At 41.6% G+C, this 17,552-nt stretch overlaps 3 protein-coding genes across 9 annotated transcripts in view; all 3 read right to left on the bottom strand.

Annotated features, from left to right (window-relative positions):
- Window positions 1-108: 108 nt before the first annotated feature.
- Window positions 109-6,045, bottom strand: serbp1a (SERPINE1 mRNA binding protein 1a). Of its 4 annotated transcripts, none has more exons than XM_087784575.1 (9): window positions 5,662-6,045; window positions 3,616-3,808; window positions 3,398-3,547; window positions 3,225-3,296; window positions 3,031-3,105; window positions 2,756-2,927; window positions 2,008-2,052; window positions 1,680-1,925; window positions 109-1,338 (listed from the first exon to the last, which is right to left on the bottom strand). In XM_087784575.1, exons 1-9 carry the CDS (start codon window positions 5,915-5,917, stop codon window positions 1,282-1,284), a joined length of 1,266 nt encoding a protein of 421 aa, XP_087640701.1. In that variant the 5' UTR covers window positions 5,918-6,045; the 3' UTR covers window positions 109-1,281. The 4 variants fall into 4 exon arrangements, with proteins under 4 accessions (XP_087640701.1, XP_087640703.1, XP_087640702.1 ...); XM_087784577.1 differs by having other exon boundaries at window positions 3,225-3,293; XM_087784576.1 differs by having other exon boundaries at window positions 2,756-2,924; window positions 5,662-6,044.
- A 1,351-nt stretch (window positions 6,046-7,396) lies between these two features.
- On the bottom strand, window positions 7,397-11,098 carry hsd17b7 (hydroxysteroid (17-beta) dehydrogenase 7). 3 transcript variants are annotated; one of them, XM_087782923.1, is made up of 9 exons: window positions 11,025-11,098; window positions 10,734-10,940; window positions 10,579-10,671; window positions 9,700-9,814; window positions 9,125-9,319; window positions 8,940-9,053; window positions 8,771-8,827; window positions 8,597-8,695; window positions 7,397-8,536 (listed from the first exon to the last, which is right to left on the bottom strand). In XM_087782923.1, the coding sequence occupies exons 1-9, from the start codon at window positions 11,057-11,059 to the stop codon at window positions 8,447-8,449; spliced, it is 1,005 nt and encodes a 334-aa protein (XP_087639049.1). In that variant the 5' UTR covers window positions 11,060-11,098; the 3' UTR covers window positions 7,397-8,446. The 3 variants fall into 3 exon arrangements, 2 of the variants coding, with proteins under 2 accessions (XP_087639049.1, XP_087639050.1); XM_087782924.1 differs by having other exon boundaries at window positions 9,700-9,802; XR_015710455.1 differs by having other exon boundaries at window positions 8,501-8,536; window positions 8,930-9,053.
- Window positions 11,099-11,330: 232 nt separating this feature from the next.
- The window catches only part of ddr2a (discoidin domain receptor tyrosine kinase 2a), a 29,198-nt gene continuing 22,976 nt past the window's right edge, over window positions 11,331-17,552 (bottom strand). Inside the window, exons 9-16 of one of the 2 annotated variants that reach the window (XM_087784573.1) lie at window positions 16,319-16,455; window positions 16,004-16,163; window positions 15,639-15,871; window positions 15,451-15,578; window positions 14,310-14,507; window positions 14,007-14,241; window positions 13,799-13,948; window positions 11,331-12,686 (exon numbers count right to left, since the gene is read on the bottom strand). In XM_087784573.1, coding sequence (XP_087640699.1) covers window positions 12,558-12,686; window positions 13,799-13,948; window positions 14,007-14,241; window positions 14,310-14,507; window positions 15,451-15,578; window positions 15,639-15,871; window positions 16,004-16,163; window positions 16,319-16,455 — 1,370 coding nt within the window. In that variant the 3' untranslated portion in view covers window positions 11,331-12,557. The remainder of the gene's footprint in view (window positions 12,687-13,798; window positions 13,949-14,006; window positions 14,242-14,309; window positions 14,508-15,450; window positions 15,579-15,638; window positions 15,872-16,003; window positions 16,164-16,318; window positions 16,456-17,552) is intronic. The other variant, XM_087784574.1, reaches the window with a different exon arrangement.

The following is a 17,552-nucleotide window of genomic DNA, read 5'->3' as shown; positions in this document are numbered from 1 at the left end:
AGGACCACACTGACAACCATGTTGAACAGGTTGGATTAGTGTGAAGTCAACAGGGTGTGTATACACATCAAACAAAAGCATGTGTGTAGAAGAAAAAGTGACAAGCGGAACATTTATCGACCATCTTTATTTACCGACAGAGGTCTAATAGCAGGGCTGGAATTCACACAATTGCAGGGCACATCAGTTGCTTCACACAATGAAGGACTGTATTTCTTTCAGAGCGATTATGCAGTGGTGCGTGTCACTGTGGAGGCTGCAGGGGAAGTCAACAGCAGAGAGAGAGATCAGCACAGAACCAAACAGAAGCTTTAGCCGGTTCACGTCTGCATGAGGATGTTTGTGGAGTGTGTAAACAGTCGGAGAGCAGGTGCCACACACTAGCTCTCAAAAATCACTCGTTTGAAAAAGAAAAGGGAACTAATGAGAATGATATGAGCACAGAGGACATTAGCTGACGATAGCACCCGAAATGCAACTCAACTACCGAGACTCAAGTTGTTGGATCAAGGCCAATTTTAGGTAACATAACAACCAGAGGTGTAAGATGATCTTGCGCAACACTCCACTACAGAAGAACCATAATGGATTGTTGCTTTTTCACTGATTCAAATCCAGGCTCCTTATCACATGACCACGGATCATAGGACACGCTTGTAAGCACCATATGAAGAAACCTTGGGAGGAATTTAAGAAAATAGATTTACAGGCCAAAAGTTATAGAAGAATAGACCTCATTAGAAAATATAAAACAATATCCCAGTGCTAAAGAAACATTATCTCAGCGAGTGAAGAGCAACTTTGAAACCGTTGCCGTGTCAGAGCTTGAGGTTTGGTGGCGCTCCACAGTGCCAAGTGTAAAGCGGGCAAGGCATGGCGCGCGCACACACACCAAACTAAAGATACTTGGCTTACATTTGAAATGAGTCAAGCAGCAATTACAAAAATGCATCAATGGACAAAGCATAACCTCTGAAAAAAATACTGTATGAAAACACCCCTGCTACTTCGTTTCAAAGTACAAAACCTCTACCAATAACTGCTCCACAGTAGCAAGAAGTCCTTTTCTGTAGGTTTTTTTTTTATTTTTTTTGGTAAATTTCTGTTTTTTTTCTTCCATCATCCTTTTTGTTGTATTGGGTAAAACTCAGTCCTCACGTTGAGTGCCACAGTTAATGACAGTCTTCTCCATCATTTTACTTTGCTGAAGGATCCAGGAACATGCAAGCCTCGTAGTGGAGGTGCTCAGGGCGCTCCTGTATGCCTGAGGGTCAGCCGGGCTTAAGCCAGGGCTGGGAAGGCCTCGGGGTCGTCCACGTTGGGCACAGACGCGGATGACTGAGAAGAAAAGAACACTGGTGTTAGACTGGATGATGGCATCGACATTAATCACAGATTCAAGTCACGCGCTTCACTAGTGACATTGCTGAAACACAAACGCTAAATTTCCACCTGGTGTTAGCCGATGCTTTGATATTTCTAATCTCCAATTTGATTTGTCGCCTGCATGTCAAAACTACGCACACGTTAATCTTCAGATATCTGGTTCTCTTGTGACCCGTAGTTTGTTCTGTAGCTCGGTTCTTTGTAAGGACCTCCATTACAAGATTATCGTCTTCGATAACGATCAGTGAAAGTTAGCCAAGGTTAAGATGATAGCTTAAAAACACATCACGTACCTTATCAGTCCTTCCTCCACGCATCGGCCTTGGAGGACCCTCAGGTCCACTGGGTCCAGGAGGACCAGGTGGACCGCTAGGGCCTCCAGGACCTCCAGGACCTCCAGGACCACCGCGTCCCCGGCCCCCTCGGCCACCTCGTGGTCCACCGCGTCCGCGGTTTGGACGGCCCAGGTCTCCAAAGTTGATCTCCAGCTGGGATGTGATGTCGTTCGCTGGTTTGCGGAAGTGGTGCTCGTCATCAAGCTGCGCGTAGAAACAAGTGGGTTACGCTTAAAATTATTCAAAACCAGATGCTCTAATAATTAAACACATGTAGAACATTTACCTTTGACTCGTCGACCTCAGCGTCAATCAGTTCTACTCCTTTGCCCTGCAACCACAGAACAAGAACATCAGAGCCGTCTTCACTCTAAATATTAAGATGTCACCCATCATTGTTCTGAAACATCTCCATAAGTTGCTTTCATATGCCGACACACTCCAACAATTGCATGTCGTAGGAGAGGTTTATTGCTTTTGACCTCAACTGATCCTCTGCTCCCCTGTTGCATGTCACATGGGTGTGGGTGGAGAGTATTGATCAGATATTTATTGTCCGACGCTCCGCAGCGAAAATCAAGTATCCAGATATCTTGCCATCACACTGTTTGGAAGATAATACACAAATGTAGTCCTACACCTTGAGATGACTTCTTAGTTTGTGTAGCAAGTAAGAAGTGCAACGCTCCACCAACTGAGCCCTTTGGTGACTTTTGTCCTTTGTTTGGAGTAGCTATATGTGCTGGCAGATATGATCTCATTTTGAATGGTTGGTCCAATGTGAATGAAATTGTATTCGAGTTAGGGAAGTTAACAAAGTGTGAAGTGAACTTATGACTATAAATTAACACCAACCAGGGGGTCCACCGACAAGCCTTAGAATAGCAACATAGAAAATAACTATCCTGTCACATTCAAAAACTTATGACAATATGTCCAGATAGACCCTCAACACGCTACAGTCCCAGACTGAAATGTCCTCAATGAGCAGGCTTAAAGACATTCCATCAAATCTCAAGGTCAATGGGACTCACAGGTGCCTTAGACTTGTGCAGCACAAATCCTTGGCTCCAGTCAGATCCGTCGTTGGCCTTCCTAATGTTGAACTCCACTTTGGCCCGTTCCTTGTCCTGCATGGCTTTCCATTCGTCCAGACTCATCTCCTTGGGGCCTTCCTCCTTGGTCTCCTCAGCTTCATTCTCCCTTCAACAAGAACCAAACAAGCAGTGTTAATAAACATCCTATCATGGAGGAATGCTCAACGTTCTATGTCAAAGGTTCCAAAATGGAGCACATAAAACAAACTTACTTGTTCTCAGTGTCAGCAGGTGGATGCTCCTCTCCCTCGGGGGTTTCTTCAGTGACGTTAGACGTGTTAAGTTCACTGCAGAGACGAGTTTTAATGTCAGAAAGGTCTCCAACCGATGGGATCTTTCATTGTCCCGGTCATCAAGCAACAAGTTAAAGCTTGAGAACGAAAAGTGTCTTTGAAAGACTACTCACTTCAGCTCATCCTTGACAGTTCCCCAGTTGTGCGATCCACTTCCACCGCGTTTGTCCTCACCCTTCATACTACTGGAACAAGAGGAGCTTTAGGCACGATCCCACTACAAACGAAAGCCAACCAAGGGAGCCGACCCTTCGTTAAAACTGAGATTTAAAAAGAAAGCTCTTACGATCGGTCGCTGCCACTGTGTCTGTCGAATTCACGTTTTCCTCTTGCGTCAAAGCCATCGCCGCGTCCGATTCCACGTCCTCGGCCTCCACGGCCACCTCTGCCGCCACCGACACCACCACGTCCTCTCATTGGTCTGTCACCGACAGGTCTGGTACAAATAATAGGAGTCATTAAAAAAGACAAGCAGAAAAACTGTATATTGGAGGTTAAACTTACTTTTCCACTGAGAACTCTCCTCCCTCATGCTTCTCACCAGCCTCACCAGCCGGCCTCTCGAAACGACGGGGCGGCCGCCTCTCGGTCGGCCGTCTGTCTGTGGGGGGTCGTCCCTCTCCCTGGCCACCCTGGCCACCCTGGGGCCTGGGACCGTCGCCCTCCGGCTTACGGCCCATTCTCCTCATGCCGGGTCCTAGGGTTGACAACAAGGGAAGGATTAGAGTACTGTATGCACCGATAGACCTACTGCTGAGCATGCAGTTTTGTTCTTCATAAATGGAGCAACACAAATTCAATTATTGCTTTTTTTCCTCTTTTAAACCTTAAAAAAAATATTGGCTTTTTGCCTTTAGTCGTTGATGACTCAAAATAACAATGGCCAGTGAACCCAACAGATGAATAAAGAACAGCCCTTTCTGCTTACGTTTGACTTTAATCCATATTTGAAGCCAACTTAGTAATAGTTCCCCCAAAAATTCTAATTTCACTCATTTTCTACTCACCCTAATGTCCACTAAAGGTTGGGACAGGTTTCAGAGTAATCTGAGGAGTTATTGCACATCTATATACTAGTCAATACAGAGCTCATGTTTCTTCGTCCAAAATGACACCAAAAAATGTCTAAATACCACCATGCTTATCCTCGACATGGCCATTTTAATTAAATTAGTCTATATTTTAAGCCCGTTTGTAGCTGAAGCTCCCAGTTTCTCAGTTTAATAGCCAGTGTGTGAAATTTACACCGAAACACAGGTACCTTCCACTGCAGCCAAAATAAAGACCGGTTCATTCTTTCGTTAGTTTTTTTCTGGACAATTTTGTAATAGCACACTAGGGTGTTGGAAGGAAGAAAAGTGAGCCCCGTTCGTGACCACTATATGGACATGGACTGCTGCCCCGACCAACCCCCCCTGTAACTCCAAAAAAGACATTACTCTGAAACTTTTCCAAACCTGACCAATGAGAGTAGAAAATTATTATTATTATTTTTTTTTTTAAGTAATATCTTACAATTATTTGACACAAAGTGCATGTGTCATCAGTTTGGTCCATGTAGCTGCTCACCCTTTGTTGAGCTTTAACCTCTAGCAGCAGATGGGAGACAGAGGCCCGGAGTGACACTAGTCCCACCCCACCGTCTTAGTCAGTGGCTACCAAAATAGACACAAATCTATGGCAGCTGGGTGAACTACATCCGAGCACCTGTCCCCACTCCTCTGCAGCACAGACACGAGACGACATTGGCCAACAGTGATGAGATGATGGACTACAAGTCATCAACAGGTTATTTAGAAGTGTCTGCACCTGACCCGGTGTTGACTTAAAAAAACAGAAACACGTTCAGAGAAAATAGTAACACAACAGAAAAACATGCTAACGGTGCGCGTGTGTGTGTGGAGCGTGTTCACAATACAGTGGAGCTGCTCACACGCCCCAAACTAAAACCACGAGGCCCGGGAAGCACGAGCCGCTCAGCCACCATCTTAACGTGGAAAACATTTTTTTTTAATTTTTAAAAAAAAAATCTGCATCAATTCCTCGATGCTGTGTTAACATTGTGTTGGTTTAGCTAAAGTTCCCAGAAACCACAGACTCGACCTGTCAAAGGAAAGTGTCGTAAAAGTCATCGGACAAAAACACGTTTGCCGCCTTAGCGTGATAAGTCACGGCCCAGGTTAAATAAACTATAGATGGTAAATATTAAAATAAACATGTGTGATGCATGATAAGTGTCAGCTTTACGTCACTTTCTTTGAGGGGGAGAAAAAAAAAAAGGCTCCAGACTAGCGTCCGGGTCAAGGCCGCTGTCGAAGTGAACGCGAGGCATGTCGACATGCTACAGTGTTCGCAGCCCCGCGGCTTTTGTTGCAAACACTAGGCAGGAATTCGAGATATTATCGGCCTGGTCGCTGCAGCCATGGAGGCCCAGGGAACAGACACAAAAGCGAGCACGCGGACCTCATGTCACGGGGCTTCTGGAGCCTGCTAGCTTGGCGAGCAACCTGGCCTAAGAGCCGACGCGAATATAACGTGTGTAAGAGTTACCATCTTTCTTGAGGGAAACAGGTGCCTGGATCTCCTCTTTCTTGTCGGCGAGTGGAGCCTTTCTGTCTTTCTGGGACTCCTTCTTGGGGGGCTTGGGTGTCTGAGCGGCGGTCTTGACGGGACCAGCAGCCAGAGCCTCCTTCTTCTTTTTTTCTGCTTGCTTCAGAAGCTCAAAGGGATCCGACTCATCGTCAAATAATTCGTCGAATCGATTGGTTATGGGACAGCCAAAACCTTCTTGCATTTGTCCGGGCATGATGGCGCCCCTTCAGCAGGATTTTACTCCGATTCTACGAGGCTTGGTGCGAGCACTTCGCTAGGTGAAGCCACAAGATGGCTGGGTAAAGGACTGTCTTCTCTTCCGGCGCGGTAGACATACGGGGCCTGGCAGTTGGCGCGGTTGGGGCGTGTAGTTTTTTGGACACGAGTGGCCTCGAGCGCAAAGAGAGCGTTGGTCTTTGTGATGACTACAGTTCCCAGAATGCACCTGTCACGAGTGTCGCTTGTATTCTTGACACGCCATGCATGGGCGCCCGCGTGCAGTTCCTACTCTTGTTTTGGCCGTTCAGATTAAACATCGCGCCAGATCTGTACCACGATAGGTTTTATTTTCATAACAACGTTATTACGTGTTATTTAATCTCGCCCTATTACTACCTTTTATGTTATAGCAAAATGCTAATTTGGCAAAACCATACTCTTTTTAACAGTGTTATAAAACCATTTGACATTTGACAATGCAGTTTTGGTTTCTCCAAGAACCCAAAATGCTAGAATAATGCCATCTTTTTTTTTACTATTCTTGTACCGAAGACAGCGTTTTTTGTTAAACAAAGTGTCAAGATGTACAAAGGCAATGCTAACATAACCTTTAAACATGACCTACAAGCATTTAGTAACATGTGCCCTTAAATACTAATCATTATCAAACTATTTTTGTGTGCTGTGTTAGTTTGTGTACTTTTTTCAATAATAAATATAAATGGAAAAAGATGTTCTTTCTCAACAAAAAAAGGCTCGATCGCGCAAGTTTTAATTTTCAATATAGATTTATTAAAGGCTTAAAGGTTTATTTCAATAATGAATCCGTTTATAATCTAATCCATATTTATATCAAATTCTATAAACACGTTAAGTCATACAAAAGCGACAAAGATCAACTTAAGAAAACAACATTAACATCTATTTTTTCTGGGAATTTTTTAAATAAAAGCTAAAGATCATCCATTCTTTTTTCTTAAGGTTTAATATCTTACCTGGGGCTTGTGGGTAACATTTTTTGCAGTAACAAAACATTTTTTAATGGATAAAATGTGCAGAAGTCTTGGTCCTGTATTGGTATTTGTGCTATTGTGGGGTTTTACCTAATAAGGATAGCAGCTGTTGCCAGCTAAGAGACTCAAACACAACTAATTCCACTTTTAACTTTACTTTGTATCTTTGCCTTATAGCACCATGTTGTCTTGTAGTGATAAAAAAAAACAAAAAAAATGTCCCCTTTGTGGGACTAATAGACAAGACACAATAGCAGGAATGTCTGCATGAGATTTCCACAGTAAAACCCATGAATATTTAAAACATTCTATTCAAATATTTAGGCAATATTTGATATGGTATCAGAGTTCGACACACACAGAATGCAGTAATAAATATGGTGAAAGTAGTGAACTGTCCACACGCATGGACACCTGCAGACACTACTTCTTATTCAAAGACAAGAGAAAAGACAAAGTTCTTATTTTATTTTGATTTATTTTTTATGAAAAATTGCTGTATTTTCTGTGGCTATTGGAAAAAAACAATTTCCCTCCTGAGGGATCAATACATTTTTACCTTACCTTACCTTACAACATTTATGTATCATAGGTATTAGTCCTTCTTATCCGATATCCTCAGATAAATAAATAATACTCACCAGACAATAGCTCTCAAGGGTTTACGCAGCATCATCAAAAGTCCATGTTTCAAATGTGACTCTAACAACCTTCTCTGGAGTCTAAAAACAGAGTCAGCAGAAATGGTGACCTTATTTCTAATGCACCTCAATGACAAGCGACAACATATGATACGCCACAGTGGGATCCATCCCTGCAAGGTTGGGATTTTGGCAGCTAAAAAAAAAAGGAACAAAGTGGCCACATTTATTTTATTCAAACAATCGCAACAAAGAGGTGAAATGCCAGATCTAACATATAATGATATTGTTTGTTAAAAAAAAGAATAGGCAGATCATTGTACTCAAAATGAGCTTCATCTTAAATAACTCCAAACGCTTCCCCTCGGTCAATTCCTGAGGCTGATGGTTCGTCCCACTCAGCCTCACTCACATCTCTTCTGATCTTTCACTTGCACCATCTGTCCGTGCAGACATGACCTCTCCAGTCACCCACGCCATGATAGAGTCCTACGCACTCATGGTGATGGTGATGGGAACCTTTTTCGTGTATTTTTGTGGAATGGTCTGGGCTTTTTGTAACCCAAAACTGAGCGGGTCGGAGGAGGAATCCCTGGCTGAGAACCAAGACGACTTTGGCATACGTCTGCCTGCGCCCACGAACACGCCAGAGATGCTCACGCAGACCACTTACGTCAACTTTTGGGACGACGCCGACAGTCTGCTGTCAGAGTACACTTTGTTTGGTCGAGACGATTGTGGACTCGAGCACCAGACTGTGGATGTGTGAGGACTCGTGGTGGATCGACAACGTATGGAATAAAATTGCTCGATGTCCTGGAAATTTCTTTTCAAGAACATCCATTACGGAATCAGGGGAAGAAGCTGGAATTACTTTCCCTTCAAAGTTCTCTGAACTTCACTCTCAAGCTGCAGCAACTTTCTGTACAACGCTTCTGACGCTTCCAAGTCCACGTCCATCTGAGAGACACAACAGCACATCACCAACATGTTAAATCCATCATAGCGTTACAGACGTACCTTTTTTGGCTGTATGTAGTTCCTTCCCAGAGCTGATGTCAGACTATGATACTTTACTTGTGGGTCCAGAGATTCGGGTTTTTGATGAAATAACCAGATCTGAAGAACAGAGATAATAGAATGACATCATAACTGCTGAATCATCTGAAGAGTTCGATGACTTCTGAAGCCTACCAGAGCTTCAGCTCCGTTGTGAGGTGTTAGAGTGAAGGTGTTGGTGAAGAGTCGGATCTGTGAACATGAAGATATGCTTTGGTGTTGTTTGTATTGACTTCATCCTTCATTCATCCTGTATCCCTTCTCTCAGCTTAATGATATTTTTTACGTATTTACTTTTTCCTACCAGCCAAAAAATGGGCGTAAGCAAAGTCCAGAAGAAGGTAGGTAAGGAGGGTAGGATGCCGTAGGTCAGATTGGTCTTTACAAACCCGGGGCAAATCACAGACGAAAACAAACCCTGAAAAGAACGACAGATCATCGGCCTCTTGCAGACTTCGGTGAGGATCCTTCAAGTGTTTCTAGTTGGACCTGTTGGTTGAAGTGAGTGTTGAGCGCCAGGCTGAGCAGGTCTGACGCGTATTTTGAGGAGCTGTACGGCTGCGAGCCGTCCCTGTGCTGGACGTCTTTGAGGCTAAAGGCCGAGCGGTGGGCGTTACTAGAAGAGGTCCAGATCACCTGGGATGTCCTGCCAGATTGACACAGAACTGGCTCTAGTTCTCTAAGCTGGGAAACAAGAAGACACAATATAGATCTAGAAGCTCTGACTTGTACCCATGACATGGATGAAGAAGCATTTAATGATTCGAAACTCAGATATTTTGAAGATATAAAGAGAAAATGTATGTATATTTAGAAATAAAAATGGCAGCAAAAGACAAAACAAAATAATATCCTAATGTCTTGCATTATTTTGGATGATCCTATCTGCATTTTCCTCAAAGCACTTAGTCAGCAGAATTCTGCCCTCTCAAGGTGAGCATGTGCTGTTAATAATTCATGACAGGAACCGTCATATCCAGTGTCACCTACATACCTTTTCAACTGTCCTATATAGATACATATAAAGTTTTTCTAGAGTTCTAAATACGCTTCTTAATACTCACCAGTAGAAAATGACCAAAGAGGTTGGTGGCAAACACTTGTTGGAATCCGTCATCATTGATCTCATCCCTCTGTGTCAGAATCCCCTCAGCGGTGGCAAACATGCTGATAACATTGCTGCATGGAAATGATGCTGAACAGGTAACTGGAGCTGCTCATGTATGTTGATACACTAATAGTCTAGTGTCGAGAGTCAAGTCACAATACATGGAACGATTGTTGTGTGGCTACCAACATCAGTCATCACATGAATCAGGTATGGGTTGTCCGAAAGTGTGTATTCCTAAAGCAAAGTTACACAGTCACAACCCTTTTTCTACATTATGGAGTATAATAGTGGCACTCCTGGTATGCTTGTATATGGCAGGATGAAAGGAAGGAAGAGGGAAAACCGCAATGAGGTCAAACCAGATGTAAGAGTTGTAGGTCATTCAGAATATAAGGTGGATACACATATTTCCTTGTTAATATACACATGTATGTGTTTTTTAATTACCAATAGCCATTTAACAAAGTGAATTTACAAGTGTTTAAACGTATTTCAATATAAATTGTTACTTCTTTTCCCCTCTCTTTTTACAAACACTTAACTACTTAAGACACTCCTGGTTTTTTCAACTTTTTTTCTCCATCAGTATAACCTTCATTTGGTGCTATAGTTTGTTTTTTTTTCGGACACAAAAAAGGTATCAGGAATCTTTGATCAATATTGAGTCACAGCAGGAGGCCGTCCACACCGAGTCTGGTTCTGCTTGAGGTTTCTGTCTGTTAAAAATACCTATTTTATCCCCACTGTCGCTCATTGTAATTTGTGTAGACCTGTTTTTTATCCTCTCATATATGTTATTATAGTAATTCAGTTGCGATTTCTATCATGTTACCTGGAGAAGAGGCCTCTGAAAAACGCTTTCACATCAAACTGTGGGTTTGGCATGATCCCTGTGTTCAGGTACACATAGTCGAGCCGGTTGTATCTACAGGTGAGAATTCAACCGTTACCAAAGTGCCTCTGATGAGCTGTGAGTCAGCCTCACACCTGAGTTTGAGCTCCCGGGCTGCAGGGATGACCGAGGAGATGCTACTGGTGTCCATCTGCAGCAGTGACACCTGAGCCGAGGGGTGAGCCTGCAGGAGTGTGGAGCGAGCAGACTGAGCTCGCTGCACACTCCTGCAGGCCAGACACAACCGCAGACTCTCACAGTGCAGTGAGAGGAGCCGATCACACAGGGCCAGGCCGATCCCACTGTAAGTTATCACCAGAAGTCACAACAACATGATCACCTCCAGAACTAAATATGATCAATCTCTAAATAAATCAATACGTCACCTATTGGCTCCTGTTACCAAAACAACCGTACTCATCTTCTCTAGAGAAAAGTTCACAAAAGTAGGTCAAGTAAGCAGCGAGGTCCAGATGAAGTGTGTGGAGTCATATGGTCTAGCTCCACCTCTCTCTCTGATTGGACAGACCGGAGCTGGTCAGCCAATGAAATCCGTTTGTCGCTGACATAGTCAACAGTTTATAAATAAAACAAGAGCATCACTGGAGGAACCTCCTTTATTCATCTTCAGAGTACAAAACTTGAAAACATTTGACTGGAAAGAGTTTGGTCAGAGAACAACAGTCATCACAGCACAAACATACGTTTATTTACAAACCAATTCATAACATGGGAAATGTTTTGAATTAATCAAAAATTATTAATTTCCCTCTCAAACCACAACTGTCGACACATACTAATGTTCCTACAGACGCACCTTCTTACACTTCTGAATTAATCACACAATTCGTTTTATAAACATTTCAATGCATACTGATGTTAAATGCAACAACACACACCTGTTTATTAAGCATTCAACATTCGTCATTAAACACACTGAGCTTTGATTGGCTGATCATCAGCCCGACTTACAATAAACAGAGTCTTTTCAAAACACAAAACTTAACTGGTTCTTCTCTTCCTACTTACACATAAACAAGCTGCTCCGCTGTTTATCAAGTAAAAACATTTCAAAATCAATCACAATCCTCGTTTAAAACACATGTCCTCACTGAATGAAAGACTCTTTGAACTGTATCTGGACATATTTGCCTTTTATAATATAGTAACAAAGTTTTTAGGCTGAATTTAACTTATTTATTTTGGTCCTTTAGACTTAAATAGTTGCTATGGTGACAACAAAGAAACAAAACAAGTTACAAAGCTTAAATATAATAGGAGTAACTTGGACTAAACATCTACTGAAAATACACAGCTATAGACACATCCAATTCACCACAAACTGCACTTAAGTGGAAAGATTTTCACACAAAAGGCTCAAATAAATTTGTTTAAAAATCTTACAGTAATAATTTGTTTCTTTTTTTCTATACATTCAAACAGTCTTCCAAAATCCAACATAAAGTTGCAATAGAATGAAGAAAAATGCTATAAAGCGCGAACAAAAAACATGAAAGTGCAGAATGTTACTTGCTACAGTGTGTTTCTGGGGAGTTGAAGTACATCAGCCATAAAGAGCCCAGATTCCACAACAACAAACAAAAAACAGAAGAACTCCAAAGCATGAAAACTGATCCACAACTGTCAGGTCACTGTTGCTGGTTGATGAACAAAACTAGAGGAACTCAAGCCACAATTACTATTGAGTACATTGGGATACACTTGGTTTGACCCTGTACTGATCTTGAGTGGTAGAAATATTTGAGAGAATCATGATTAGATTAGAAGATTAAATGCCTAAAATTGTTGGACATGGTCACACCCCTGTCAGCATAACAGTGTTTCTGGAATCATAGCTTGGAGCCAACACGTGACCAGAGTCTTTAGGAAACCACCTTCAAATGGACTTAACTTTAAACTTAATGCATCTCCAGGAGGGCTCGGTGTATTTCCTGGAAGTTCGGACGCTCTTTAGCGTTCCTCTTCCAGCAGCTCAGCATGATCTTGTAGACGGAGTCAGGACAGAGCACCGGCTGGGGAAGGTAGATCTGTGGGTCCAAAGAAATCCAAAATCATTAATTATTGACATAAAAAACAAAAAAGATTCTAACAGTAAACTGATTCTAGAAGTCTGTTGTTTCAGTGAAGCTAAATGAAAGAAAGGCCAAGAAAAATTAAAAGGGACAAAAGTTATATACTGAAGCAACAACAAAAATATAACCTTTTATCTGTTAAACATTTAATTAGAATTAGAATATTTTATTGACGGCGTTGTAAACACAACACTGGAATTTATTGTGGTTGCATTTTTTTTAATATCATAATATCATGATGTGAATTGTTAAATATTATTATATTATTTATTTTTAAATACATTTTTATAGACCAAAGTTTAAGAAGAATTGATTGACAGGGAATAGATAAAATGTTTCATTAAATTCGTATAACCACATAAAATGAATGTTGAATGAGTGATCTCGACACAGTTTTTTTGTTTTTTTAGTTTTCTCTCTCTCTCTCTGAGAGAGAGAAATGAATGTATATGTCATTTTGAACTGACAAAGTATTTTTTTTATGATGATAGTGTGCATCTTTAATAAAAGGCAAGTTACAAAATATAAACAAAACTCTTTTAATTCAAAAATCACAAATTAAATTCTTTCTGTTGAGAAACAAATAATTCTCACAAAAAGAAGAAGAGAGAAATAATCATCCTCATACAAATATATTTAAACAAAATTTGTTTAGAATTTAACTACCAAGTAATAATTTGTTAAAGAATTTGGATGTGAACCAAGGTCAATGTGTTGTAGCTGGAGCTTTATGTTGGCTCTCAATGTGGCCACAAATGAAACAGTGTGTTTGTTATGTAGACAAAAACCTGCTCACTAAAGCATGTCAAGTTGCATTTCCTAGGATGGCCCGGGCGTCATTTAGCCGCTCAGATTGTTTGCTCAAAGTCAAATAAACATTGATTAATGCTGATATGGGGACTCTGTGTTTAGAATAAGTCTAGGGACAATAATAAAATATGTCAACAATAATATATATACACTTTAAATAGCAATAAACCTGGGGCTGAAGGGAAGGAATTTGAAGGGTATTTAACACAGTCTGGTAGATCTAAAATTTGATTTTGGCGCCAGTCTAAGACACTCACCTGTCTTTTCTGGTCCCTGAAAAACTCTCCGGTGTTTTCTATCACCTGCTCATCCGTGAGCTGAGAGTACGGCTGCTCCTTGCAGAAGTTCAGTATCTCCCACAGGGTGACTGCAAAAGCCCAGACATCACTGGCGGTGGTGAATTTCCCCTGGAGAAACATGTCTGTGAGTTCAACTGGAGTCCAACATGCAAGTGTCTCGTCTCACCAGGAGGATGCTCTCCCACGACATCCAGCGTATCGGCAGCACCGCCCGGCCTTGGATGCGGTAATAGTCCCCGCTGTACAAGTTTCGGCTCATGCCGAAGTCAGCGATCTTGATGGTGTAGTTTTTACCCACCAGACAGTTGCGCGTCGCTAAGTCTCGATGCACGAAGTTGAGCGAGGAGAGATACTTCATCCCCGACGCTATCTGAGCGGCCATGTAGCACAAGTTAGTGTGGCTGTGGAGAAGAAGAAGGTTGGTGTCGTGAGAACGTGAAGGGAGCGGGTTTTGCTTTGAGCGTCTCACCTGATGGTGGGTGTGATGCTGAGCTGGGCCAGTGGTCCCTCCGGCTCGTGGCGAGATAGAAACTGGTTGAGATCTCCATTCTCCATGTACTCTGTGATCATGCAGAGAGGGTCACTGTACATGCACACGGCCAGCAGCCGGATGATGTTGGGGTCTTTCAGACGGGACATGATCTTGATCTCTTTCAGGAAGTCGTTCCTACAACCAACGTGAAATCCATTTATGAACATGTCTTTGAAAATAAAATAGTGAGACTGGTCATGAGTCGTGATTTAATATTTAATAAGAAGCAGGAATTGGCAAGAATCTGACCATTCGATACGGGTCAACAACAATTTAATTTGTTTTAAAAACAAAATACGGTCAAACATTAGCTTCAAAAGTGCTGGGCTCGATTGTATCCTCTCATCCTCAGGCTTATATATTATAACATTATTATCCTAGTTAAAACACTAAGTGTTGCCCAGGTAAGTTGGCTAGCTAGGTTTTCTTTAGTAAGGGTCCGGAGAAAACTAAAAAAGTAAAGGAAAAAAAATGAAATGACTTAAAAATACAAATGACAAACCAGATGATGATGGATGATTGTAAAAAAAATACTTAAAACTTGATTTTTAAGCCCTACTTGTGCCGACTTTAATCTTGACCTGATGACGTTGCCCTTCACTGAAAGTCGTCTACATTCCAATTTTCAAGCAATTATGGGTGGTTAGGAAGTCTATAAGCGATAAAATCACACACACACACACACACACACACACACACACACACACACACACACACACACACACACACACACATACTTTTATATAAATATAACAGTAATAATTGGAGGAAACTAAAATGGATGAAAATAAAAACTAATGATTTAAAGGTCAACTAATGTGTTGATTTAAGTCTTAAATAGATCTTGTATCTCTATTGTACTCATCAGTATGTGTCTTTTTGTACAAAAGTCTCTTTTAGTTTAAATATTTACATTACAAAATGTTCTTAAGCCCCACCCACTGAAAACAATTGTTTTTCTGGAGATTAAATCTTGTTTACCATAACCACACCCACCCCTCTGTGATTGGTTAATCATCAAGGTTTGTCACCCGTGTCAGAAAGTTAACTTGTGGATTTATATCTACAGACCACATACCTTGCATTTTTGTTGGCGTCTGAGCGCAGCATCTTCACAGCCACTAAAACGGGCTCCCCCTCCGCGATGTCAAATAAAAACTCCTCATCGATGAACTCTTGCATCCCTTCTGCTTCACAGAGATGAACCTAAAAAAACATTTTTTTTTTATTAAACCATTAATCATGTCACTCCTCTGACTCTCTCACCTCTCCAAACTGGCCCTCTCCCAGCTTTTCCTTAAATGTTAGCAGTTTCCGAGGAAACTCTTCCACAACCACTTCTTTCCCCGACAACAGGTCCATGGTCAGGGCAGGGATGGCGTACGTGTTTCCACCGGTCACGCCCTGAAGATTTACAATGTCTGCTTCTGCGTAATGAGGGACGCCATCTTGGACAGCAGTTGAGGTGGTGGACTTGGAAGCAACTGAACTAGAAGAAGCTAGAAGACAACAAAAGCTATGATCAGTTGTGGAAACTAAAAAGCAGTGAATGAGCATCATAGCTACGCTGAAATCTTTGTGCAATACTGTATTTTCAAGGTGTTCTGTGCATGTATTTTTGCGTCTTGTACCTGGCTCCTCCGAGCTCTGGGCAAACTCGGGCAGCTTGCAGATGAGGCGCGATGGCTCCTGGTAGTCTGGACCCAGTGGAAAGATCCGCTCGTAGGTGGAACCAGACTCCTGTTCGCTGGTGGCACTGGAGTGATTCTGTGTGTAGGCGAACGTCTCGCTCTGTATCGACAAACTAGAGTTCAGCTCAACATTCGAGGCGAAGACAGGAATAAACGTAAAGTGGGTGTGAAGAGAATAAAAAAAATATCTCCAGCCTTGACTCGACTGTATTGACTTCCAAAACAACAACATTGTTTCTCCCGTCTTGCTCTCACCTTCTCCAACATCTTCTGCCACACCTGCCGCCACAAGATGATGACGATGATAACCACCAGGATGAAGATGATCGCCACTAAACAAGCTATCAATATACGCGTGTCGCTGTCGTCCACTTTGTGGGTGGGGTCGTCTTCTGTCGAAGGAACAGACACATTGACGATTTTATGATTTATGTTCTATAATAATAAATTACCCCCTTCTACTCGAGTGTTTTATAAATCCAACAGAACCAGATAGGCTAGTGAAGGTTCAGCAGGATGTGTACTCATGTGTTTAAACTCACACACAAGGTGCCAGAATCTTTGAACAGTTTGAGTCGCGGGCTGAACAAGATGTACGTATTTTATGGGTGTGTATTGGCCAGAATCTGACGATACGATATGGATCAGGACAAATTGGCAACGATGCAAAATATTGCGATACTGTAGGACCAAGGATTTATATAATAATATTGCTCGAGAACAGACCACATGATTTTTAACATAGTCTTTACTGATTTTTTTTTAATTTTAAAACCAAAATATGTCCAAACATCAGCTTTAAAAGCTGCTGGAGTCGACTGTATCCTCTCGTCCTCAGTCATTGCCGAGGACGTAATGGCTGCTGCCATCAAGCGGTCAGAAGTTTATTTGCAACTCGTAAATGAACAAATCCAGTGACTATATTAAATGAAAATCCCCCAAAAAACAACGAATTATCGCCCTGCAATGCTGAAGCTTCCTGTTGCAGTAATTGTATGTTTTTACATGTATATTGTTTTATACACAACATTTTACAATATAAACCATAAAATAACTATGATGAGAAAGCCAAAATATACATATTTTTAAATCAATACAGTGCTATGTAATATCAATACGAAAAAAACATCGCGAAATATCGATATATTATTATTGTCTTAGACACATTCTGTCCTTTACTGTAACTATAAGTCAGATTGGATATTTTATTTGTATTATTTGAGGCTCAGTCTAGCTTAAATATCTCTGTTTACTCTCATCTAATTCCTCCACTTAATTTATGTTTACTGTTATTGTAAAATTGTTGGCTGTGATCTGTTGCTTAGCTTAGCTTAGACTCCATAGTCACCATATCTACATGAACGAAGCTCGAGCAATTGAAAGCTAGTTTGCTGACACCTCACTGAAACAAAGATCACGTCTTTTCATTATTTGTTGACGAAGGACTGCTGCACATATTGACTCGTGTTGGTTAATACTCTGGCGTTTA

Source organism: Callionymus lyra, chromosome 2 (genome assembly GCF_982586985.1).
Source record: "Callionymus lyra chromosome 2, fCalLyr1.hap1.1, whole genome shotgun sequence".
NCBI lineage: Eukaryota > Metazoa > Chordata > Actinopteri > Syngnathiformes > Callionymidae > Callionymus > Callionymus lyra.
The sequence above is the reverse complement of the archived record's forward strand: the minus strand, read 5'-3'. Positions and strand labels throughout refer to the sequence as shown.